This window comes from Camponotus vicinus, unplaced genomic scaffold (genome assembly GCF_025532165.1).
Source record: "Camponotus vicinus isolate PSW18456_S1 unplaced genomic scaffold, iyCamVici1.0 SCAF_1, whole genome shotgun sequence".
Taxonomy (NCBI): domain Eukaryota; kingdom Metazoa; phylum Arthropoda; class Insecta; order Hymenoptera; family Formicidae; genus Camponotus; species Camponotus vicinus.
This window is the reverse complement of record NW_028141945.1, coordinates 12,994,956-13,022,718: the sequence shown is the minus strand read 5'-3', so window position 1 is coordinate 13,022,718 and position 27,763 is coordinate 12,994,956. Positions and strand designations below refer to the sequence as shown.

General features: G+C 34.0%; 1 protein-coding gene across 3 annotated transcripts in view; it reads left to right on the top strand.

Annotated features, from left to right (window-relative positions):
* Nucleotides 1-21,026: 21,026 nt before the first annotated feature.
* LOC145975626 (uncharacterized) overlaps nt 21,027-27,763 on the top strand; it is a 55,584-nt gene continuing 48,847 nt past the window's right edge. The window contains exons 1-3 of one of the 3 annotated variants that reach the window (XM_083106224.1): nt 21,027-21,392; nt 21,613-21,893; nt 24,368-24,619. In XM_083106224.1, coding sequence (XP_082962350.1) covers nt 24,370-24,619 — 250 coding nt within the window. In that variant the 5' untranslated portion in view covers nt 21,027-21,392; nt 21,613-21,893; nt 24,368-24,369. Of the gene's footprint in view, nt 21,393-21,612; nt 21,894-22,126; nt 22,309-24,367; nt 24,620-27,763 lie in introns of those variants that run through there. The other 2 variants (XM_083106245.1, XM_083106234.1) reach the window with 2 other exon arrangements.

Below are 27,763 nucleotides of genomic sequence, written 5' to 3'. Positions count from 1 at the left end.
TTAAATGGCTCCAGCTGCAAATGTAGTGAAGTTAAGCATTTGTCAATAAAATTGAGTGCGCAAAGATTCATTTTTTGTGAAAGAGATATTTTTTGAATCGATTTAAAATGAAACGTGATAAGTTGTTTTTTCGACATATACTTCTTCACTGCTTTGATTTAAATAAAACTGCAGCTGAAGCTCATCGATTGATTTCTGAAACAGTCACGGCTGACCGTTACCAGCAACAATTATACTGATTGAATGATGAATTGATGCGAAAAAAGCCAGTAATCGACGTAAAGTGATTCTTTTGCATGACAACGCGCGACCTCATGTTGCAAGAATCATAAAAGAAACACTATTGGAGCTCGAATGCGAAGTTCTCCCGCACTCGCCTCTTCTCCAGACTTGGCCCCATCGGATTATCACCTTTTCCTATCAATGCAACACGTGCTCGCCGATACACATTTCTCCAATTACGAAGAAGCCCAAAAATGCATCGATCAATGGATTTCTTAAAAAAACAAGTCGTTCTATCGTCGCGGAATCCAACTTTTGTAAAAAAGATGGGAAAAAGTCATAGAAAACAAAGGATTATATTTGATTAATTCATTTTCTTATTGAAATAAATGCATTTTTCAAGTAAAAAGACGGCGGAAACTTAGTTATACACCTAATATATTGACTTTTATTGCTCTACGATTGCTCTGCGATATGTCATTGCATATCTCTTATTTATATTTTTATACAGAGAATTTATGTTTAGAAAAAAATAACGCGCATAACGTCTAAAACGACTTCCTTTTTGTAAAATAAATGTTTTAGAAATGCACAGATTATTCGAGAAGCACATTCGGTAAATCATGAATGTCGCCTTGTCGTGTAAGTTTACGTGTAATTTTAGCTCGGACGTGTAATTGCTTGGAATTCGCTGAATGGCGTAAGAGAATGCATTTTCCATGATTAACGGCGCTTTATATTAGATGGTCACACTTGACTGAAGTTAGCCAGTCGACGTCACTAGGAGATCAGATTTACCGAGAAGTCGTTGCATTACGAAAACAAGAGTTAAGGAGATCGGTGTTAATAAAAAAATTCATCTTTCTCACGCGAGATGCGCGAGAGATTGTTTTGCCGACGAACGTCGAATAATAATTCATCACAGTACGTAGCAAAATGAAATTTCACGCCTTATGTCTCGACTATCTCTAAATTACATAAAAATATCACTGTCACTGCATATTTAGCAGTATGTATTTTATAATATATATTTTATATACTTTATAATAATTACTGATTTATATCATTATCATTTTATAATAATGTTGAGTAGAATATCTACGTAGAATGTAGATTCATATTTCAAATGAATGATATTGCATTAATCCTTTCGTACCTCCGGGACATATATGTTTTTCACCTACGAAAAAAATCATAACTTTTAAACAAATAATCCTATCGACTTTTATCTCAGCTTGTTTTAAAAAAGAAGATTCAAGGTACATGTAAAAAAATCGCGCACTTTGAAATGTAATGTTTATAATAAAATATCATTACCTAAACTTTGCAAAAAATCAAATTTTTAGAGAGTGAAGAATAAACGTATATTATGTCAAAAAATCAGAATTTGTGTGCTAATTATAAACTTAAAGTTTTTTTTATAAATGTGATTACAACTTTATTATGATAAATATTATAATAAATTTATTGTTATATGTGTGCGAAGTAAGACGACGCGTGCGACGGACATTCGAGTCTCGCGGCAGATGCGCGGCTTGCAAAAAAAAGTGTATAACAACGCCATGAGTCGAACGTGTGTGTTTATATTTAGAAAAAACATAATATAAATTTAAAAAAATAAAATCCATGCTCATATTTTAAATATATCGATATTTCAGCTTTTCATGACTGCCATTTTGAATCGGCCATTTTGAATTTAAATTTTGATAGTAAATTTGGAATCAGCATCCTCAGAAACCTATAAAACTGTCTTCATAAGAAACGCATCTCTTTTGGGAAAGCTTTGGGACGTACGAAAGGGTTAAATCAGATAGAAAATACATTTTGATCCTTAAATAAAATAATAAATAAATAAAATAATAAATTAATAATTAATATTTATTAAATAATTGTAATTGTTAAAATACAATAAATTGTTAAAATAAAATATCTATAAGATAAGATAATAATAAAATAATCATAATAAAAATAATAAATTAAAAATAATGTAAGAGAGAGATTAATAAAATATCATATTTTATTAATAAAATAAAATAATTATTAAATAATTAATAATTGTTTATAAAATAATAATTACTTAATAGTCCTAATTATTGTGCGGCATAAAAATAAACGCATATATGCAAATATCAATATATATATATTCTCGAAGTAAACGTAAAAATCGTAAAATGTAAATTTAATAATAGAAATATCAACATTTATATCAGAAAGACTCGGCTTGATTCGAATTTAATTATTTTCTTGTTGAACCATGACACGAATATCTTATTTCTATAGTTTCTATAATTGTTATTCTTTCTCTGTGACTCTTTCTCGTATTATATTATATCGTATTACATCATATGATATTTTGTTTATACGATACTTTATTTATGCGCACATATATTGTTTCCTTTTTTTGTCATTACTCATATATTACCTTCAAATCAGTATCTCTCCGGGATACGCCATTATTACTCCACTACGATTATTTAACGTCGAAGAGGGAGAGATGATAAGAAAGTCCGCTGTACCGCCTCCAAGTCCTCCACGCGAAATCTACTCTCCTAATAAGTGAACTCACCGTGCGCGTCGCGAACTCACCACGCTCGTAACTGACGCGCTGCATTACGCACATCTTATTATTGTCTCATTAGGTTAGAATCAGAATGATTTTTTTTATTCAATTGACATCACATCTGCAGATCTATCGTAATATAAATTTATGAAAAGAAGAAGGAGGAGGAGGAAATAATTACTATTAAATATTTTTATGAGACTTAAATTCGTTTACATTTGACTCTTTAATATCTCTTCTTATCACGCACGCACGTTATATTTACTGTACAGCAATTATTACGCAATGCGCGGGAGAGACGATATTGCACGCGGAAATAAATTCGCGAGGCGTTAGCTGATCAGCTGGGAAATGTCAGAAGTACGCTGACGCCGAAGAGGCTCTTCGGCTTTCTCTGTCTATCCGCCTCGCGAATCCACCTCCTTGCTTCCACGTGGATTGTGCATTCGCGAGCATATAATCATTTCTGCCGACCCCCTAACTCGCCGCTCGACCACTTCTCCTTCCCCTCCTCGTCGGATATCGGTGGTCGGATGGTGTCCGAACGATGTGCGAAATGTGGGAAGGGTCCGGCGAACACCGTCAGGCCTTCGAATTGGCGAACTCCGTAGCAAGGCAGTATCTTCGCCGAGGAAGTCATTCGCAAATTCGCACCGCATAACTGTCTCTTCCCCTACCTACTACGTACGTACTTTCGCCTGCAAAGTGTGCGAAAGTGTGTCGAATCTTTCTTTCTCTCTCTCTCTCTCTCTTCCTTCCAGAAGTATCCGCTTATCGAAATCCCGTTTATCGGCAGTCATTCATCTCGATAAAGCCGGTTATTACGGGATCTCCGGGTCAACTACCGTTCCTCCTGAATAAATCCGTAAATAGTCCGTAAATTACTCATCAGGAGAATTCTTCGCTAATTAATCAGAATGATTGTTTTATTCAATTAATAATCTCTACAGGTATATTCCGATATAAATTAAAAAAAGGAATAAGGGAAACAAAATTATTATTTATTAAATATGTTTATAAGAAACTACATTTGTACATAATTTATACTTTAATATCGTTATCATACATATGTATTATATAACAATTGTTACAATGCGTGAAAGAAATTATATTATATCCGCAAGGCGTCGTCTGAACTATTTTGACATCAAAGAGGCTCTTTAGCTGCATCTGTTTATCTCTGGACCGTTTTTTACGATTTGTACCTGATTAAATATATGTATTAATCTATCTTTTAAATATTTTCTTATAACGCAATAGGTCAAAAGTATCATTTATAGAAACAGGAAAATATCATTATTTTAATGGACAAAAATATGTATTATAAATTAATATTATAAATTAATTTATAATATTATCAAGTTATATTTTATTACTGTTATTTTATGCTTTAAAATATCATAAAAATTGAAAATTAAAAATAATACATAACAGAAATATTAAATTTTTGATTCTTCAAAAGCCTCCCATTGCTTTCAATACTCTCGTATATATTCTTGACATTTTTGGTAGTTTTTTGAAAGTTGTTATTGATATTTAATTCTAGCACGTTTGCAAATATTCCCACAATTCTTGAGAAAAATTTTAGAAAGAAGAAATAAATAATACATTTATATAACATATTGTTGATACATATTATAAGAACCATTCATAACATGATTGTAGTGTATATCAGTTGTATATCAGACTGTAGTGTATTAAAAAGCATTGATAATAGAACACATTTTGTACAATAATTAAATAAGTATTATAATAATTACATAACAATTAATTCTAATATATAAATTATTTAATATATTAATATATAATCAATTTTAATATTTTTATTAATTAATTTTAAAAATCGAACAACAGGTGATATACACTTTCCATGTTTTAAACATAAGCAAAATAGCTAGGAAGAGGAGAGACGAAATAAAAAACTTATTCATTTACTTGCTTTCTCTGTCTTGTTGGAGTTGATGCAGCACTTTCGACCGATACTCTGTATAAGTCTTTGTCGCGAGAATCTGGGTCATTTGCGTTAGACAGAGTCGTAAAACGGCGTATAATCGCGGTGCAGTAGATGCAGGAAGAACGTGGTCAGACGCGCAAAAATGCTTCAAACGTGATATGCGCGCGCGGATGAATCCGAGGGATGTGCGCAATGTTCGACAACGCCGAGATATTATTAGGCGAGCATGAAACTGTAAGCCTCACCGGTGCAGTGTCTCTCACCGCGATGGAAATCTTCCCGACAAGAGATAACGAAGGAACGATGACACGAAAATATAACGAAATGGAAAAAGGAGGTAAAGTAGGGGAGGTGATGCGTGAAAATAGAATTTTGCAATCGCGAAATTATCGGAGACGAGACTGTTATTGCGAAGATTATTATTTAGTTTTCTCGTGAAGCTTGTGCATGAGAACCGTCGTTGTAAATCGACAAGTGTGACGTCACCGACTCGACGTTTAGAAAGTCATGTAGAGAATAACCTGTTGAGCAATATCAGCCTGCGCGGAATCCGGCGGTCAGGAAAGCGAGTTGGTGTGCACTTGGCTTCGCTTGTATATATTATAACAGTAGTTCTCAAATTATATGTGTAATGCGTCACTCCGCGAAATGGCGAAACATTATACGCGAATTGCACTATACAATACGTATAATTGAAGAAATATAAATAAAAGAAAATAAATTATATATAAATAAATAAACTATTTTTTTAAATATAAAATACGAAATTGTTGTGAAGAAGAATAGGCTACGGATTTTTTTAACTTTGTTTTTGCTCAATTCTAATTGCTTTAGCAATAAAATAGTTTTATATCTCCGACAATTGTAATCATATTATAATTAGCATCGAAATTAATGCGTCAATGTTATAAAATAATACAACTAAGAGATGTGTACACAAATTTTTTTCTTCATAAAATACGATTTTTTGTAAAAAGAAGTAAGCCTTTTTTCAAAACTTTCTTTTCAGATATTCAACATCTTTATACTTTAATTATTGCAAGTTGACTTTTCATTATTTTCAATTTTTTAATAATAGATTTGAACTAATCATTATTATTTTAAAGATAGATCGCATTTCAATTGGCGATGTGATTATGTAATTACTATTTTTAATTGGGTAAATTCTCTAAATTGTCTTTATTATAGATAGAAAAACACAGTTAATTTGTAAATGTATTTTAGTCACGATTAACGTATATAATAATAAGCAAAATTAAACTTTTTATATTTTTAATTTATATATTTTCAAAAATAATTTTAATGGCTTAATGAAATTTAAAATGATATCAATTAAATGTGATGACGATTAAAATGATATCAAACACGATATAATTAGAATAATTTTTAATTAAACACGTAATACAAATTTTTTGTTATGCATCTGGTCTATTGAAAATTATTCGAATCTCGTCATGTTTAATGTAATTTGCCCCGACAGTTTCGTTAATTCGTTAAAATTACTTTCGAAATAGGATAAATTAAAAGTATAAAAATTTTAGAGGTTTTTTTATTATATTAATAAAAAATAGAAAAATAAATAATAATATATTAAAAAAATAATAATGAAATTTGTTTCTTTTTTTTTTCAAAGGAGGAATTTTTTTTTATGTTTGTTCGCTATTAAAAAACAGTTTTTCTATATCTTTACGTATAACATTTTACAAAAATTATAACAATAAATTCCTATTGCTCCCATCTCACACAAGAATGTTTATAACGAAACTTTGTGAGGTTGAAAAATGAAAAACGTAGTTATGTATGGAAAACGCGTACTCTCATGAACTATCTCATAACTCTCATGAACTCGATGCTTCTATCAAACGATTCGCTACTTTGAATTATGTGCGCGAATAATAATTGGCGCAATAAAATCAATATATTAATGTTGTGTTACTCGCGAAGTGAATTTCGCGATAATAGAAATTAGGTACGATTAGTTATTACGAATTTTGTGTTCCTCCAAATCGTTGCGAGAAATAATCAAATAACATTATTGATATCGTAAAATAAATAATAACATGATTATCGTAATAAACGAACTAAAATCTAAAATGAGGAAAATGGAATTTAATCGTATGCGTATGCCAACCACTGCACTTTGGAGAACGCGAGGGAAGGAATATAAATGTCCCATACACGTAGTGGCCTATACCTTTTGGCAGATTGAACTGGTCGGGTAGAACGGATCGCAATTAAATCTTAATCAGGATACGTAGGAATGAAAAGGAAGTATGCCAGTTCTTTCGGCGGGGATTATGGAGAGTGCCCAAGTTTCCATCAAGTAAAGCAATCTACCAGGAGAACGTGAATGAGCATTAGTGGAACGTTGGCTATCCTTCAAACAGCTGATGCAACAGTGATTCTCATTGTTAATAAAATATTCCGTCAAAAATTGAGTGAATAAATGTCATGTTATATGTCTTGTTGCTTAAGATTGGAAAAGGATTTTGGAGAAATTTAGCTAGTTAATTTATTTATTAATATGTATATTAATTAATTAATTAATTTATTTATTTATTCGTACATTTATCTATTCGTTTATTTATTTATATAATTAGTTATTTATTTATATATATATTTTTATTTATTTGTTTATTTATTTATATTCATATTTATATTTATATTTATATATATATTTATATTTATTTATATTATTATAAACGAAAAAAATATTAGGTAAATTGTATCATATTTGCAATAATTATTTGTTATTGATCTGCGTCGACGCATCGAATAATACTGCAATACATTTAAAGAGAATTATAGATACAACGTAAATTTGCATTTCTGGTTTCTTATTTTCCGTTTCAATTAGATTGCGAATATAATTATTATTTATATTAACAATAATTTATATATGTTTCAGCTATATTAAAGGGTATTTCGTAATCTTTTTTAGAAAATATTGTTTTTATCTTGCTTTTTATATGTCACAACTCTCATTATAATATGCTTATCACACTGCCTCACCGAGATTTTTTCGTACGTGATATTACGCGAGGCACGCAAATGTCGGCCATTCTGCCATTTTTCATCGAACGTTGTAACGAAGAATAAACACGCGATTTTGCGATCGCATGCTCTCTCGATGCATTTCCCTTCGCCGGACCAACGCGATCGATATATCAGTTTCATACCGATACCAGTTCTCGTGTTTAAAAATGACATCCTTTCAATTCGGCGCGACTAGACGGGTGCGGCTTTTATACAGGGTGTTACCGAAGTAAACGTACGAACTTTAAAAATTGTGAGAATTTTGGCTAAAAGATTTAAGCATTTTTCGGCAACATTTGCTTATCATTTACCTACCTCATTTGATTTTTCGCACTTAGAAAATTGTTGTTGTTGTTGAAAGATCATTTTTTTTGAGTGCGTGATGAATGCCAAGACATACAGGCGTCGTAGATGTCTCATGTGTAGTATGTCCTTCGTAATTTTCTCTCTCCCTCTCTCTTTTCTTCTCTCTTATTTCGTCTCTTTTTCTTTTTTTTATTTCCATCTCTCTGCAGATATGTGGGTTTCCTATGGCGATGGCACACAGTCGGTGTATATCGTAAGTGGCTGCGGTATTCGGCTAGTCAGATCGATGAGGCGCCGTCGTCGTGGCGCCTCGTAAACGCCCAGCCTCTGTTCCCTTCGGTAAATCCTTCGTCCCTATGCCTGGGTTTGTTTCTCTGGCGTTTTTCGCGCGACATTATTTTCTCTCGAGATTCAGTCAACTTTTTTTCCCTCTTTTAAATAATTATAAATTTTAATATTCCTTGTTAATTACGTACGATCGCGACAATATAATATTTTTTAATCCCCTGTGCGCGACAGACAGCCCGATGCAACTCATGATTTATTTTCTATTCGCACCAGCGTTAACATATGTATATCCGTAAAACAAAAAAATTTATACATACGTCAAAAATTTACGATATTCTGTTATTGCGAAACGATTCGGTAACTTTTCATCTCCCTGTCATTTTTATTTTCATGCCTTGACGCGCATTTTTACCAGTTCGACGCTATAATTTAACGGGGAACGATATTTTTATATCGCCAAGTTTGTCAACGTCGTGTCCGAATATTTTCATTTGGTGGAATATGAACATATATATATATATATATATTCCATATTATTTACCAAATCATTGTGTTGGTAGTCGATTCACGTCTCGCACTTTAACGTCGCAAACACGCCCGTTTGATTTCGAACGAATCTATTTACGCCGAATGCGTGCTTAACAGACACGTTTGAATTGGAAACTCACGAATGAATAGTCACATTTAGCGCTAAACGCGAGGACCAATAATTTCGCTTGCATCGTCGTACATACATTTTAATCGAGGTTGCAGTAAGATAGAGATTTTTACTTCCCTTCGATCGAACGTTAAATAATAATTGTAAAAATTGGTAAATTAATTATCACATGTGGAAAAACTAATCGAACTGAAAAGTATAATCCGGGAATGAAAATAAACAATGTGATTCGTTAGCCGCCTTTGCAAGATTAATATATACAATGTGTTTAATTTAAGTGTATACACTCAATTATTTTTTTAAATAATAGATTTTTTAAAAATAATAGTATTTTTGTTTCCTTTTAATAATAAATAATTATTTTATTTTCTCGCTCATACCTAAAAGCAACACAAGTAACAATATCTTATGAATATTGAAGATTTTACTTTATTGCACATTATCGAATTTATTATAAAATATTTTACAAAACTGTAGTAAAATAAATATATTTTGTTCCATTAAAAAAAAAATAAAATTGTCATGAACAATATTAAAAGAAAAATAATTTAAAATTTTCGTTTAAGTCATATATACATTATATAGATCTTCCTAAACAAAATAACTTTTATTCAAAACATCTTTTTATAACTCTATTATTTAAAAAGTAACTCACATGAATATACTATATACATTTAAACACACTCTATATTTAAGAATCGTAGTACCTATTTTAAAATATCTAATCTCGAGAAATTAATCTTCGATAGAGATATCGATAATTTAGCATATTTTCTCTGAAATTTTCTCTTCAAAATGATGGTATTTTTCTTGAAAAATATTTCAGTCAATATTAATATACTTTTTTCCAAATTAAATTTCTCATTAAATATTAATAAACCGATAAAATTTTTCTGAAATACCTTGATATCACTATTGACATACGTTTATCACGCCTCATTTGTTTTGCATCTAATTGTGAATCGTTCCAAGAGTAATCGACTTGTGTTTATGCAGATATAGAGTTTTATTAAAAAAATGAATTAAAGGTTTATTCTTTTTTAGAGAATTAAGAAAACGATATTTTTTTACATTTTCTGTGTGAAAATATGATATCTGAAGAATATATAAAAATTCGTAAAATTGATAGAATTATCAGATTTTAAATAAAATAACGCAGATTTCCAAATAAACCTACAAAACTTTAAATTTGATTTTCTCAAAATGCTGTTTTCAAGATTGGTATGATGAACATTTTGAAAGCTAATGGATCGAATAATTTCAATCTTTTTAATCAAAGAAAGAACACATTTTTGATATATAAAGTTAATATATTTAATATTTTTCTAAATATTTTAATATTTCTTAATATTTCTATATATTTTAATAAATAATTAATATTTCTCGGATCTTTAAGAAGTAAATAAATTTCAGCAAAATTAAAATGTCTAATTTTAAAATGATCTTATTTTGCTATTTTTCTATTTTCTCTAATGAAATTAAATTCAGTATCCTATAAAAATCCCACAGAATAAAACTAGATCGAGTTTATTCATTTCAGACAATTACACGAGAAGCAGCAGTATGTCACACCGTCGAACTATGCATTTTCGGACACGCTACGTGCAGAGGCTCGTATTTTAACTAAAAAAGCTAATTACTAAGACTTAAAAATACTAACGTACTGTTTAAACATCATCAAAAAGATCAATCTCTAATTTAAACAAATTTAGTTGGAAATTTGGTACCACTAACACACATAAATTTTTTCAGTGAACAAAATTGTAATAGTATAAAATCAAATTTTTGATTATTTCTTATTTAAATTTTGTTCACTGAATCACATTTGTATATTAATATTATCGAATTTTCCAATTACAGTTTACTAAACTTTAGAGATCTGTTCTCTCTCTCTCTCTCTCTCTCTCTCTCTCTCTCTCTCTCTCAGAAGTTTGAATGTTTCAAAATCGACATTATTTTCTGAACGGAAGAGAATTATTAATTAGATACATAGGCTCCTTAATTAGATAAATAGGATTATTTTTGTTTCGATTTTAATTCTTAGGTTTCCAAGTACTTATATTATAAGCAACCATTCACACAGTTTGACTCGCTGCATAAGAATATTCGTTCTACTTATATAATAGCATAAATTAGAAGAAATTACCATGAAAAATATCAGTTAAATTTTCGCACTCGAGACTAATTACCATTTCCCGTTCAGATGAATTCACCATGATTGGAGATATACTGCACACTATACTACACCGCATAACAATTGACTACATGCGCGAAACAACTTATGATATTCAACTAAACAATTTAATTCAAGCAACGAATACGATTATTTAGAACGCGATGAGATGGATGAGTTTGTTTTAGCGCAACAAATTTTATTGAGATAAATAAATCCATGCAAACAAAATATTATTTTATTAACGTAGCGTTTAACTTTTTTTCCCAATAACATAATTTTTATAAAAAAAACTAATTTACACGTTCAATCAACAAAATTGTTCGATTAAATAATTTTGTTTTATTTAATGAAATGGTCTCTCACACAAAGAGAGAGGTAGAGTAGACTAAATCCTTAAATAGAATTTCGAGCAAAAGGCATAAAGAAAAAGAGCAAGAGAACTGCAAAAGCGTATGCGCGGGGTTAACGGAGGTATCGCGATGCGAGATGCAAAAGTAGGGAACGATTCGAGCCGCGCGATAATGACCGCCATGCAAATATAGTACCTCCGCCGCGCTCTTAATAAGCATATGTAAAACCGAACGGCACTGTCGAACGGTGAAGTTCTCTCGTGTCTCGTAACGCTCCGCCAGACGGCCGTCGGTCACGGACTCTTTAATTAGGATTTTAATTGCTCGCCGAGTCTTTCTCTCTCTTGCTCTCTCTTTCTCTCTCTCCACCCGATCTCTAAGTACATACAATATTAAGCGCTTGGAATAAATTTGCGCGCGGGAGGAAGTCTTAAAACGCGATCCTGCGCATCTAATTACATCGGCAACCGGAGATTGTTTCGATTCTCGCTGTCACAAAATTATTTGCCGTGTATATTAAATAATATACATATATAATAATGCGCGCAAAACACTTTGAGATCAAATGTGTTGAAAATTCGAAAAATTATTTTAAAATATGTTATTTTAGAAACGTATTATTTTCCTTTCCTTGATAATATAAAAATAAACATTAGCTTTCATGTATGTCTATCTTCTATATTTTCTCTTCTCCCTGTTTCATATAAAAAATTTTAAATTCTCTAATATATATTATAATATATTATAATCAAATAATAAAATTAATTATTGCTTATTATTAAGGAGTAAGATTATTTTATTCTTTTTTTTATTTCAATTCTAGATCACATCCAGATTAGAGTAATTAAATTTCATGTTTTTAATAGCAAACTTTTTAAACAATTGATATTGTTTTATATCTAAGCAAGCTTATATTCCTAGAATGCAACATAACTCAACTCAGCTTTAGTAATTGAATCGTTCTATTATCCCCGGCAGCACTGCAATCGTATTACAATTAGTGTCGAAATTAGTACATCACTCAATCTCTTAGAGAATGACACAATTAGAGGTGTAAATAGAAAAAGAAAATAAAATGATTTTTTCATAAAATACAATTTTTTGCGAAAACAACAAGTTTTGTTTTTTGTTTTTTCAAAATTTTGTATTTTTTCAGATATTTAACAGCTTTATACTTTTATTATTACAAGATGATTTTTCATTATTTTGTTTTTTGAGATAGATTTGAGCCAATCGCTACTATTTTAAATGTGGATCGTTTAATTGTTTTGTGATTTCAATTGTTTATACATATAGTTAATATAATTTCAATTGTCTATGTAGTTAATATTATTACCACTTCTAATTAGATAAATTCCCCGACAACAAATTAATTTAAACTTGTAATTCGTAAAAATATACTTTAATCATTATTTTATTAAAAAGAAAATAAAAAGAACTACAATTTTTATATTTTTAATTTATTTTTTCCGAAAGTTATTTAATAGATTAATAAAATTTTTCTATATTAAAATATAAAATCAAATACGATATAATAAAAATTTTTATCATACATCTATTTGAAATTTACTTGAATCATGTCGCGTTTAATATAATTTGACAAATATCTCATTAATTTATTAATTCATTGAAATTATTTTTGAAAAGAGATAAGTTAAAAACTAATAATTTGAGTTAATAATAACTTTAGTTTTTTTATTATATTAAAAGAGAGAGTATAAAGAAAAATAACGTTATATTAAAAAAATAATGCAAGAAAATCACATTTATTTTTTTTCAATGAGGTAAAATGTTTTTTCAATCGTATGTTTTCTATTGAAAACTGATTTTTTACATCTTTAGAAACAACTACAAGTTATCTTATCGAATATTTGTCCGTGTTATGTCAGAAATAATCATATTGCTGAGAAGCAAGAACGTACGCAGAAACAAAGTTGCAATCGAAATGGGAACTCAAAGAAAGCGGTGATCTCGAGTATCCTTGGAAATTGCAATCGCGATCGTTAGTTTCCATTACACAAGGATAAAATTAATTTCTAAATATCTTTGCCCAATTATTCAGATCTACATAAAACTCTCTGTCATGGTACTTTAATATTGAATCCGCGCTGACCCTCGCGAATTATCGGCAAAATTCCATATTTGATTTGGCGAAACACAGCGAATAATTCGCTTGCGTGCGCGACGATAAAAGCAAGTAGCACAGTAGAAGAGATTGTACGCTGAAAATTACTACACTCGGAGATATACTCGAAACCGGTAACAGCGCCGTCAGGTGTAGGCGATAATTATTGAATCGACTCGCTCGGGCGGTTACATTAATTCGCGAATTAATTCGCAAATAGTAGTCGCTAGTAGACTAGTAGTCGGCGATAAGCGTGATATATATTAACCGCTCGTTCCGGATTATTGCGTCGAGAATTCGCCGAGGAATCCACCGAAGGAATTACGATAACCTTATCACTCCAATTGAATACGGAACCGGCCTCGTAGGAAAAATAGATACGACGGAAGAAATAGATTACCGTGTGATCATGCTAAGGATCATCATTTGAATAACAGCTCTTCTCAGTTGTCGGCGTGAACCGGGAATTGAACCGAGGATATTCGACATAAAAAATTGCAATATTAAAATATGGACCGTCTTTTGCCATCACGCGATCGTAATAAATTTCGGTGCGCAAAGAGGTCGATGCTTCTCGCGAGAGATTTCTTTCGTCGTCGTGTGCATTAATTAAAATCGTCCGCTCTGATTACTTCGCGAGAATCAATGTTGTTAACGGCGTCGTCGCTTCCCTTTACCGGGAAGAGATATCCGCCTTCCGCGCGACCGGCTGTAATCAATTTCTCGAGTGCAACGTCATAGATAGGCGACCGGTACAATTAATAATATACAGGGTGTTTACGAGCGACGGGCCAGCCGGGGGTCTTCCCCGAAACTTGTTGTCGTGCACAAAGATCTTTCAGACGAAATTGATAATCTCGAATTTTAACTAATTTTAAGATTATTTTTCAAGATCATGTAAAGGTCAATCTATTTTTTTTTAATGAAATCACCCTAATTTTTTTAACAAATCAATTCTTTACAATATTTGACGTAAAAAGTTATAAGGGTAAAATGGCTAAAAAATTGAAGTATATGAAATATTTTACATATATTTTAATTTAACATAATTTTACATAAATTATGAAATATTCATTTCTCGATTATCTTATCTCAATATCTTTACGCACAAAATAATGAGAGGAATCGATAAAGAAAACACATGGTTGTTTTTAAGGTAAAATATTGCAACGAGCAGCTACATACTTTTGTTTAAAATAAACGCTATTTTGTCTCATACAATTTTGCAATTTTCGAGATTGAACATCACGATAATTCGAATTAAAATTCCACTCAAACAAAGCGAATAGAGTATTAAAACTCTTCAAACTACAATTTGAATCGATGCTTCGATATTTTCATCGAAGAAAAATAGTCTTAATTTTTTACAAACATAATGTAATTCTTGCACAAGATACCAGATGCTGTGACATTCAGGAGCGAATAATTGAAAATGCCGAAAGTGCGGATGCCTCGTTAAATTGAAATATCGGATTATAATCATGCTTGCGGAGAACGCAGGTGCGTAGAGTATATATATATATATATATATATATATATATATATATATATATATATATATAAGTACCGGATGTAATAAAAGGAAGGGGGATGCGCGAAGGAAGATCGAACTTCTCGAAAGGAAGAGAAGAAAGGCGCAGGAGAGAGCGGGGGAGGGAGGGGGTTGCTATACTTCGGTTTCTGATGTTCTCGACACGGTTAGTAAAGGGCGCCGGTCAATACTAGCATCGCGCAGTATAATCAGGGCTGTAAGAAGCGCGATTTACACCCCAACTATTATCTCGTCTGCGATTGCTATTGTTGGAATTTTTAATTGAGTCACTTAAATCGGAAGTCTTATTTGTAAAATGGAACTGTATCTGAATATTTCTGCAAATTTAAGAAACGATTAGGTATTTTCTTTTCATTAAGGTATAAGAATTCTTTTCATGGAATTTGTTCTAGATATATTTAAATATAATTATATATATTGAATATATATATTGAAATTCAATTAAAACAAAGTTTACTCGCGTAATATGTCGTAAAAGTTCAGAAGAAATTTAGAAATATTATTTTATACTTTTAATTATTTTATATTATTTTTTAAAGTATTATTAAAAGCTTCTCCTTCAGAACAAATTTAGGAATATTATTTTTTTTATATTTATTGATTTTAAATTTTTGAAAATTCTTGATTATTTTATATTTCTAATTATTTTATATTATTTCTGTGGAATATATATTAAAGTTCTTTCTTTCAATTTATAAAACCTTTTTTATAGGAAAAATTTTTTACATTCACTATAAATAATATCTATTATGAATATCAATATCTTTTTGCATGGCTACTATTATATAATATATTAAAAATTACCATTTTACATTGTAAATATCTACATCAATATTTATTATCAATATCTTTACATGACTACTATTACGTAAGATACTAAAAATTATCATTTTTCTCTGGTTTTTCTTGCACGAAATGTGTGTGTGTGTGTACACAAAGTAAACAAAAAAATTAAAAATAATAAGATCAAAAGTAAGCTTTAAAAAAGAAAAGCAACGTTAATCACGAAATCTAAAATTTAAAAACGAAAAAGATTACAAATCTTACGAAAGGGACAAAAATGTTTGTATAAGATATGTGCAATAATGTTTTTGTTCTTCATCGCACTCGTCGCATCTGCGGCGCATACGGTACTGAGAATCGCAGGATGCACTGCGGCAATCGAAACTATTCGACGGATCGATAAATCGACGACCGCGATCTCACTGCGAGAATCTCTTAATGCGAGTTGCATCAATGTCGGATGCAATGCGATGTAAATGTATCGTTGAAGAACGAAGAGAGAGAGAGAGAGAGAGAGAGAGAGAGAGAGAGACCAGAACTTCGCAGAGACAAGCAGATGCAAACTACTCTTCGTTCCGGAGACGTTGTTTCGTTTCACGAAGTGAAGCCACCAACACCGATCCTGATATTCCACCTGAGAATACAGTTAACCGGCTAGTCGTAATTAGTAACTGTCGCGCGACCTAAGTGAATAATTAACAAGAGAGAGAGAGAGAAAGAGGAAGAGAGAGAGAGAGAGAGAGAGAGAGAGAGAGAGAGAGACCCAGCAAACACAGAACATTGCAGCAATGTTGCTGCAATATTACAACATTGCAGCAATGTTGCTGCAATATTCTGTGTTTTCTGGGGGAGAGGGGAGATCCTTATAATTAGCAATTATCATTATTTAATTTTTATTTTTATTGAATTTGCAATTTTAGATGATGTCGAATCAAATTTCAAAATTTGCACAAATGACAAAAGAAAAAAATGGCAAATGCTTTACTTTACACAGATACTCGTCTTCCGAAAGCTTCGCGAATTTTCTATATCCATAATTAGATACAATAATTAATCAAATTTCCAGGAGAGATATACTTTTGTGTAATATGTATGCATAAATTATAAGCAGCACGCCCACTGAAATAAATCAGGCTTAAGCATGTAATAACGTTTAATGCATCTCTAAATTTCAAGCTAATTTGATTCCTTTTGCGTTCGATCTTGCTCATGTAATGCACGATTTTCCGGATCATATTTCCGGGGAAAGAATTATAAGAGCGTTATCCACGTGCAATCCCATCTATAGCGCAAGTAAAAGCATGCTATACCGACTGTACGTTCCTTATAAAAAATGTATCAATCCCCTTTGAAAGCGAGACACGTGCCCAGGCACATGTACACATACGTACGTACACACAAGCTGCGGTACCGCTTGAAATTTAAATATTATAAGGAGGAGTTTAATGCATGACTTAAAGCTATTGTAGGAAAGCGTAAATTCAACTTTGTCTCTGCGTGCCTTTTTTTTAAGTGGAAGGCGGCGTAAACGAGTTTTCCAATAACGTGGACGACGCGACGCCTCGAAAAATACGACTGTCTCTGTTTTCTTTAGTACGAACATTTTTTTTTCGCAAGAGCACTTAATATAATACGTCTTTTCTTAACAAAAATATCAAATCGCACTAATAATTGATTAAGTAGACTAAAAATAGATTCTTTCTCGAATTAAAATTTAAAACAAAGAAAGAGAGAAGGAGAGAGAAAGAGAAAGAGAGAAAGAGAGAGAGGGAGAAAGAGAAACAAACTTTTATTCTTTATTCAATGCCAATCAATTTTGCTTCTTTCGCATACTCTCTCCACTATATACTCTCCAATGCGTCCCTCTCTTCCTCTCCCTCCTCTTTATTTTTAATTTCCATTGTCGCGAGGTCTCACAATTATGGTGCCGTGTGCGTGAGAAGTGCGTTAGAAAAGCAACATAATCATCCCAGATGATTGAAGTGCGATTAGACTCAATTATACACAACGGCTTCATAGTATGCCTTTGTTATGTTAGAACACCTTCGATGTTTCGGCTGCGTCAGGAAGTATTATGAGCGCACTCGAGTGAATAAACGCATTGGTAATACAGTCACGTTTCCGTTCCCGCAAAGCTGCCCGAAAGTTTGCGCGCAGGAGACATTAGATATTCAGTTTTGCTCGCGTATCACGTCGAAAGAAAATTTTCAGTTAGTAATTTATAATCTTGCGCCCGCAGGATGGGTCACGCTTGCGTTGGGTGAAATTATTTAGCGGAAATCGCGCGCGAAGATACGTTTTAATTGTAAAAAAAAAAATATGATACGTGAAGAGGAATCTATTATATAGAGAGATTGAAAATTAGTATCTGAGGGACTGAAATTAGCCGGAGGGAGAAATTAAGTGGAAAACTTGCCCCATTGGAAATGATTTTCTTCATTATTAGTTACTGGGGTGTTATTATGTGCAATATTGCAATATTATATCTTTTTACGAGGTTCTAACGAGATACATTGATGATGCGCGTTTTTACTTCATCGTCAGCAGAATTGACGCGTGTGCGTGTCCGATTATTAGGGGAATTTCTGCAGCGTGCGAGAGAGTCCGAAGGATCGCACAATATACTGCAATGCGACAAATGAGCATGACTGGGGGATAAATCGCGAACTTGTATTACTTCGCATTCTTGAAATCGTTATCGAACCCGTCTATCTTTTTATATTTAACTGTCATCGAGTGGATTTCGCTCAGACGCCATATGACCGTCGATCTGCCCAATACACACTATTAAGGCCGCGACATTCAACTTCGGGACAAGAGTACGTCTTCGGGATCGATATCATTATCGTATGGACCCATCAGTGTTACATCTTTGCTATTGCTATTTAGCTATTTAGCGAATACTTTTGTATATGTTTAATTTTTCAACATTTTTGTTATCATTGAAGAGTACAATGTCTCTTACAATTGGCTTCTTTCCATTCGCAATTCACGAAAATGTAAGCGTCTCAAATAAAAAACTAAGGCCCTTTTATTTTTTTTTATTTTATCGTTCTTAAAAGAATAGATTGATGAGAGAATTTTACGATTAAAATAATACCAAACACAACACATTCGAATAATGTTCAATTAAATGTACAATAAAAAGTTTAGAAAATTATTTGAATCATGTCGTTTGATGTAATTTCTCGCCAAAGGCTTATTAATCCATTAAAATTATTTAAAATAAAGTTAAAATCATAATAACTTTTTTATTATATAAATAAAAAAATATTTTTAAAAAATTAAAAAAAAATAATTTAAAAAATCAAATTTATTTTTTCAATGAAAAAAATCGCATTTTTCAACTTTTTTTTTTAGGAAAAAACAGCTTTTTACATATCTGGTTTTACTCGTAAAGTCTCGGAACTTGGTAAATTCGTTTTTCTATGTTGCAACGGCGACTTCTCTGAGATACATTATTCCAACTGTCGTACGAAATCGAAGGGAATTCTTCGGATACGAGTAGCAAACTCGAGTCTTCCCGTTTCCGATGTTTCTTTGCCGCATGCCAATGGTCACCGTCTTGTCACCCATCACGTATAGTAAAAGATACGAGAGAGTATCAACTCTCAAACTACGCGCTTTCGTCTAATTTCTTTCGAAATCGATAAATTTGCGATATTCTCAAGCTAGCGTTGACGGTTATAGATGAGTAAAAATAAAGCTAGTTATATAAAATCATAAACATGCATAAAACGTTACGAAAATATCGACATTCTCGAGCCGTTAAAGTATATCTCTCTCATGACATATTTATTATTTTCATTCAAAATATTGATTTATCCATATTTTTATAATTATTTTTCGCTAAGGTAAAAAATAATAAACGTATAAAATGCATAGTGAAATTAAAAGATGTAGGTAGAATGAAACCAACTTCGTATAAATCTCGTTCTCATCCTTCGTAATAGGCGTTTATATTTCCTGTCATTGTCGCGTGTTGCATTTCGGTTTGCCATACCTCAGGTCCCCCTCGTTATACGGCTTACAAAGCGACCGCGTCGATTGATTAATTACCGGTCTTACGCGGAAACAGTACAAAATGAGCAAAAGCAAAACTTGTTTTGTACGGTAATCCAGCGGAAAGAGAACGGGGGAAGGGAAGGCGAAGAGGGCAATAATGCATTACCCGATATCCACTTGTCATTAATTGCATCATCCGCTTCAATCGAAATCATCCTCCGCAAGGTCACCCAGTTTAGTCGTTCGCACGACTCGTTATTCTAGCAAGCTCATAATTTATCGTTCAATAAAATCACATCGAGATTTAAAAGTGTAAATGTCTGTTATAGGAACAGTAAAATTCAGTTTATTCGAATTTCTATCAATCTATAAATGCCGAGCAATCTTCCGATTGTAGGGGCAGCAAAAACGACCACTGTCTAATTGTCTTATCTATCTACCACCTGCTCTATTATCGCTATTACCCGAGGTAACCTCCAAGACATTACGATCCCATTCGCCGATTTATCCCATTATCGTCTACGCACGCGTAGGTTCGAACCTTTCTTCTCGTTATTTCTGCCCTACTCGGTGACGACCCCTTTCGGAAAGGGAAGGAAAAGCCATCCCCCGCAGGTCCCCCCGCGCGATCTGGTGGTCGTTACGTCATTTCCGGCACGTCCGGGTCGCCGGTTCCTCCGCGCGACCGGCGCGATGGCCGCGCATCCATGCCTTTCCCCCGCGTGCCAACCTTTCCCCTTGCCCCTTGGTTTGTCCGCGACACCCAGCAGACTCCAGAAGTGTGTTCTACATCGTGATCGTCCCTGACGTGGTGTATAGACCGGCGGCACGATGACGGCGGTAGGCCCGGCTGCGCGGAAGACCAAACGCGCCGTGTGCGACTAGTGGGGGTGCCGGTGCGTCGCGACGGGAAGGGAGGGAGGGAGAGAGGGAGGGAGGGAGGGATCGGCGGTGAGGAGGGACGGAGAGGGTCCGCCGCCGACGCAGGGGGCCGCAGCGTCGCGAGTTCTCCCGAGTCAGAGAGCCGGCAGCCCGCAACGCGAGTGTGTTGCTGCCGAGCTTTGATAGTCGAGGGACCGCAACAAGCATTGTGAGAACCGTCACCGTCGTCGCATTCGTCATCGACGTCGTCGTCGTCGTTCTCGACAGAAGGGAAGAGAACCCATCGAGGAGAGGAGAGGAGGATTTCACGTCGTACTCCCACATCGACGGAGAGGCTTCCGCATCGGACTACGGAACGCCGACGGAGGCCGTTCGTCGATCGCCGGTCTTCACGTAGCTCTCTCTCTCTCCTCTCTCTCTATCTCTCTTCTTCTTTCGCTCTTCTTCAACCCCGTCGTCTTTGGAGACGACCAGCATCAACGTATTTGATCCTCGGTATATACATTTCATACGTCTTTCTCTCTTTCTTTTTAACTCTCTCTCTCTCTCTCTCTCTCTCTCTCTCTCTCTCTGAGATTGTTTTTCTCTTTCTATATTTTTATCTGTTATCCGCCCTAATTTCCTTTTTTGTTCGCTATATATTTCTCTCTTCTCGCTGTACTTGATATTTTAATCTCATCATCATTGAGTATTCTCAATCGCTGACCTCGTACAGTACTTTCCGCGGTGCGCAAAGTACGCGAAAGGTGGGGCCCCGGCCGGGTCTCGAGAGAGCGGACGAAGGGACAAGGGCAGCTCGGTGACGTGTCATCTCCAACGTACCCGCGACCCATCCCTATAGAAGGACACATCCCTGGTGATTCCGGGTCTTCAAGGGCAACAATCATCGCGACAACAACAGCGGCGGCCCTCCAGGATACCTGATTATCTAGAATCCGGATTTTTGGGATTTTCCCGGTACTCGGAATATTGCTGGAGGGTGTAACGAGTAACCAGGTGAGTTATTACTAGGAACCTGATCGATCGAAATCCCTTACGTGTCGGCGACCGCCTGTTTAACCGGGTCATCGATAACAACCAAACGACAGATGGGTTGAAGAACATGCAATCGTAATGACGAAATTCGCGCCGACGATATTTCTCGCCTGCGATATGACGTATGGATTTTATCGGCCGCATCATCGAGCGGTCCGCGAGAGGGGGCAACTTGTTACCAAGGGGTTGCACTGCAGTCGCGGTTATCGTGGTGGGGCGATCTCGTCACAAGTCCGAAAGTTTCTCCCCCGACGTGATAGTGCGACCCGACATTCTCGATCGTTTTTCATCGCAAGAAGAAGGACTTGAAAGGAAATCAACGAGAGAAAAAGAGGAAGAGTGACAGCTCCAGCGACAGTGTTCGAACCACGATCAGGTACTCCTATTGTCTTTTCCTGATGTACGTGTCTGACTGAATATGGATAGTCGTCCCTTCGTGACTGAACGAAACGAAATCGGTGTTGCGTGAATCGATCACGATTCGGTCAGCAAGAACATTTTCGGCCGTCTCCCCTCGTCGTTTCCACAACCAGAATTTGGATCAATGATCTAAGACTGGACTACGGACGTGAGGAGGGATACCCGGTGTCTCTCTCGTGCCCGTCCTGCGCATTGCGCCCGACAGGATGTGGGATTGAGAGCGCCATTCTCGTGATAAATCCTGCGCAATGCCGGCTCCGGCGACCAGGAAGCAATCTCCGCAGGATCGTAATGATATCCTCCCTTCGCGATCAGCGATTTCGAGGCCGCGGATTTTCTCGCGAGCTTTCCACGTGAGGCTTCCTTTCGCAAGTAACTTCTTCCTGGGGAACTGATTTTCCTTTCAGGTCGGAAAGCTCGATCTCTCGTAAGGTTTCGAATCTCATCAATGTTCGGCTTATTCCTTAGGAAGGTTAGCAATATTCCATCCCTTTCCTTTCGCTTTAAAAGAGTTTAGATTTGTCGAAATTCAAATAGACTCCAAATGAATGATCTTGAAATTGAAATTTTTATCAAGCAGTTAAAAAAATTAATTTGTCAAAAATTACCCAAAAATTTCCATAGACATAGATCTCGTAATTTTTTTTAGACATTCTCTTTAATGAAATTGCTCGTTAAATTCTTCTTCAACTTTCTCGGTAGCGAGTCACACACGTTTTTTTCTCGCCATGACTTTTTCGATGCCAGCGCGAACGATTGATCGTTCCGTTGTTGGCCGGTACGTATGGTCGCCGGCCATAAAGCGAGCATTAGAAGGGTAATATCGTCTTCAACAAGGGAGATTGCGATCCGCGACCGCGTTAAAAGAAGAAGAGCGAATAGAAAGCGAGAGAGCAACGCTTCGTGTACCGCTGTAACCCCTCGCTCGATGTTAGGTTTTTTCTCGCCACTTCTATTTCGGCCCCGAGGCCTCCGTTTCATCTCGTACGCAATGCAGATGGAGCATCCGAGAGTATAGAATGGTATAATGGCGCGGCGGACCGAGGTAAATTTAACGAATAATCGTCGAGTGATAGTGGAACATAAATCATCTGATGCAGGCTACAACTCTCGTTCTTCGCTCTTTCGCGGCGCGTCAAACGCGTTAATTGCAATTAGCATCATGCATGCGACGTGTGCACACTAATAGAAAGCAATAGTCGTGGTAACGTTAAGTCGTTGTCTTATTCCTTGGTGAAAAATTTAGAAACTTATTTTCATGAGAATATCAAAAAAGTCTTTTTTCTCAATTTTATATATCTTTCTTCGTCTTCAAGATTCGTTATAGCAATGAAATTTAAGTGTGATTTAAGAACTAATTATATTGGTAATTGAAGCGTTAATAGTCGACTATCGCAGGGGAATAAATATAGCGGTGTAAAAAGTTAATTACACTTAAATGAAAAAATAGAAACGAGTGGACTGGCAACCACTTAATATGGCATTAATTAGTAATCAACATTCAATGATCAGACATTTCTGTACTTTTATACGCGCGTATGTACATTTACGTTTTTACATAATTGAAAATATATATTTGAATCTAATTTATCTATATGATTTAAGAATAAATTACGATAAGATATGAATCACTGAAACAGGAAAAATCATCGTTAATGTCTGACAGATCAGATATGTTCATTAATAAAAACGATAAGAATCAATATAAAAAGAAATTATCCATATATCAATTTGTTTGAAATTTATATACATTTGCTTTACTGTATATGTAAAGACCATAAATCTCTCTTTCAATAATTTCTATCAATATTTAATATAATTGATTTTTATATTAAAACCAATTAATCATATGAATTTTATTATAATGTTTCAGCAATGAATATTTTCTATTATAACATTTCAGCAATGAATACTTTCTATTATAACATTGCAGCAATGAATACTTTCTACTGCAGCAATAAATACCTTCTATATATATATTGCAGCAATAAATATCTTCTATTATAATGTTGCAGCAATGAGTACCACGGACCCCACCGGAGAGGGTGGAGGAGGAGGAGGGGAGGGCGCCATGTCGACTAACGCCGAACAGAATGCGTCTCCGAGCACGCCTAATACCGGCGCCACGGTACCGGTACAAGCGACTACTCAGCAACAGCAACAGCACCCACCACCGTCGCCCCTGAGTGGCTGTTATCTTCTCGTCGTGCTTCCTGAGCCTCATACCGCGCAACATAAGGACCTCATCCTGAACCGTCTCGCGAAAGGTGAGTTATCACTTTTGCAAATCGCTGATTGTAAATCACGAAGTGATAATCATAAACAGCCATTTATAGCTATTTATATTATTAATGGGAGATACAATAGACGAGACCCCTTGTGCACGAGAGATGTAAATTTTTCGGGTGATCCTTCAACACGTGATCATTTTAACAGCACGCATTAACGTATGCGTACGATTACGTTTGATATATATATATATAATTATTAGCATATCCGTACGAAAAAATCGGTGAGAAAGTATCGAACACAAGAATCGAAATATGATTGGCATGCAGCTTAAGATAAGAGTGTGCTTGTAAAACGACTGGCTTTCATTTCGGTCAAATTTCCGCTTTGCGATGTCGCATTTCACAGGATTAAGATTGCGCGTATCTGTCGTTCTTGCATACTTCCTGAACGTTGATCTAACGGTGCTCGTCGTCCTCCGTTTAATTTTCCTTCCTTGACTTATCGGACAGACTAAAGTCGACGGTTGCTAGGCAGACTGTAAAGTAAACTCTTTTCTTTAAGGATGGTTTTTTTGTGATTTTTTCTTATTTTCTTATTTTCTTATTGAAAATGTCAAGAGAAAAATCGATTACGAATGGGCTAAAGAGCTTGTCATCGAAAGAACATTCGACAAGTCTGAAAGAGATATTTTAAATATTTTTAAAAGTCTGTATAATTTAATTTAAGAAAAGAAACGCATTTATTTTTTAACAGGTAATATTTAAAAAAATGTAAGGTAATATATTTTTTCCAAACGTGCGTTACATTTTCTGCAGAAATGTCTTTTAACAAATTTCACTGTTATTATCATTATCGTCATGAAATTATTGTTACTATCGCTATATACGATTGTGTGTTTGGGATTCATAATTAGGTACGTTTTAACAACGTGGCTTACATATTTAATTAGAAACACAAATAAAAAATCAATGAAAGGAAACACACCTTTACGTTCTATCTTCACAGCATGGGATGTCCTAGAAGTGATAAAAAATAATATAGTGATATCTCAACTTGATTAGAAAAAATTCTATTAAAATTAAGATTCCCAGAGTAGGCGTATTATTTTTTAATACGCCAGCACAAAATATCTTTGCGGTCAGGATAACAAAATTCTATAATGCGTTACCTCTCCATGTGAACATACTAAATTAATACACTTCGTTTTTTAAAGAGAGAGGGGGGGAAGAGAGGGAGAGCCCGTATCGTACGTGGTTTCCGCATTGCGCCAACAATGATTTTTAAACGGCGCGCTTGTCGGCGCCTCATTTAACGTTTATCCGTCGATTTTTCAATCCTTTCGTGCGCAAATTGTATAGCCCGTGCAGCGAGTTTGCATTTGCGACGATGATCATGCGAAATGCCATGCGATAACGCAAATGCTACGCCGACTACGCCGATTACCACTGACTTTGACACTAATGACGAACCGCATTTACGAAACGTATGTGAAATTTTTAATCTTAATTATGCACTTCAATTTTTTTATGTGTTAAAGCGTATCATTTTATCACCATTCTATGGAAATAAATTCAAAGGAACCGAACGCGTTTTCTTTAACATTACTTCATTTACAAAGATCTCTGTACATTATTTAGGCTTCTTCAGTTTATTTTAAATTATTATCACATTATTATCAATTATTATTTTCTTTCTATAATAATCATTATTATTATTATTCTCATCTTACGTCTAGAAATACTTTTATATTTCTTTTGGTCTCACTGAGATTTTTATAATTTTATTATTTCTTTTTTGAAGAGAGTTTGTAGAGAGATATTTAGAACTAAGATTGCAAGACTAATCTCATCTAGAAACAAAATCTTGAGACAAAATCAAGATTTTTAATTATTTATCAAGACAATACTAAGACTTTGTCAAGATTTTTAAAAAAAGTTAAAATATGTATATTTGTAAATTCCAGAAAAAAATCATTATATTATATATGAAGTTAAAAAATTAATAAATAAAAACATTTAATAAACTTAGAAATAATTAACAAAATGAACAATATAAAATTTTATACAATTATTTAGATACACAAAACTTTGCGTACAATATATGTATGCGATTCTTTGATATATGAGCCTCCTCTTCTTTCTGGAATTCCTATATACAACTGCTTTTTCGTAAAAAAAATATAAATGAATACATAAATAAATATATATATATATATATATATATATATATATATATATTATTGAATGTTATTTTGAACAATTGTTTAGTATTAGATAAAAATTGTTAATAAATAAAAATTTATAAAATCCAGTCAAGACGAGACTTTGCGACAAAGATTTATTTAAGATCAAGATTTAAGTTTTCGAAACTATTCAATACCAATACACTATTTCTATTATTAAATATTTTGATCATTAAATATTGTTTTAAACAATTGCTCAGTATTAGATCAAAATTGTCAATAAAATCAAGACGATACAAGAGATTTTTGCTACAAAGATTCTCTCAAAACCGAGACAAGATAAAATTTTTCGGAAATATTTAATACTAGTACAATATTTTTATAAATATCGTCCTGCCTTGTATCTTGCGCAACCTTATTCAAGGCTGACATTGAGATTTGTCTTTATAAGTTTAAACTCGCGCAAAAACGCCTCCGGAGAGCTTTGCCCTTTGCTCTTTTTTTCATCGAGAAGAGCGCCTCCGTTGCTTCTTCTCTCTTTACGGACCTCCGCGTGGACTTCCTCTCTTTCTTCGTGTAAATTTAGCGGTAGATTTCGAACCTACGAGAGACATTTGCTGCGCCATTTACTGTGCGTGTGCGCCTTAAATACACTGAAAAACGCGCGCGGTTTCACGGATTCTCTGGTTCAAACTCGTCGAATCCTCGTCACGAAGAAGCATGTCCGTTTTCTTTATAGTCTACAGTTTTCTTGCTCCTTAATGGGATTCTAAGTGAACGTTCAAAGAGCTTTGCGCAAAGAGGCGAATGCAAATTTAGCAACGAAGACAATTGCAGCGAATTTAGCGAACATTCAAATTCTCGTAGGATATCGATTTATTTTAAGAAAATGAATTTTTATTTCGACGCGAACGTACGTATTATCACTTTTTCACACGCTCGAGTAAAACAAGGTTCTATCATATTACAGCGTCCTTGCAAGTCGCTCTATTTCCTC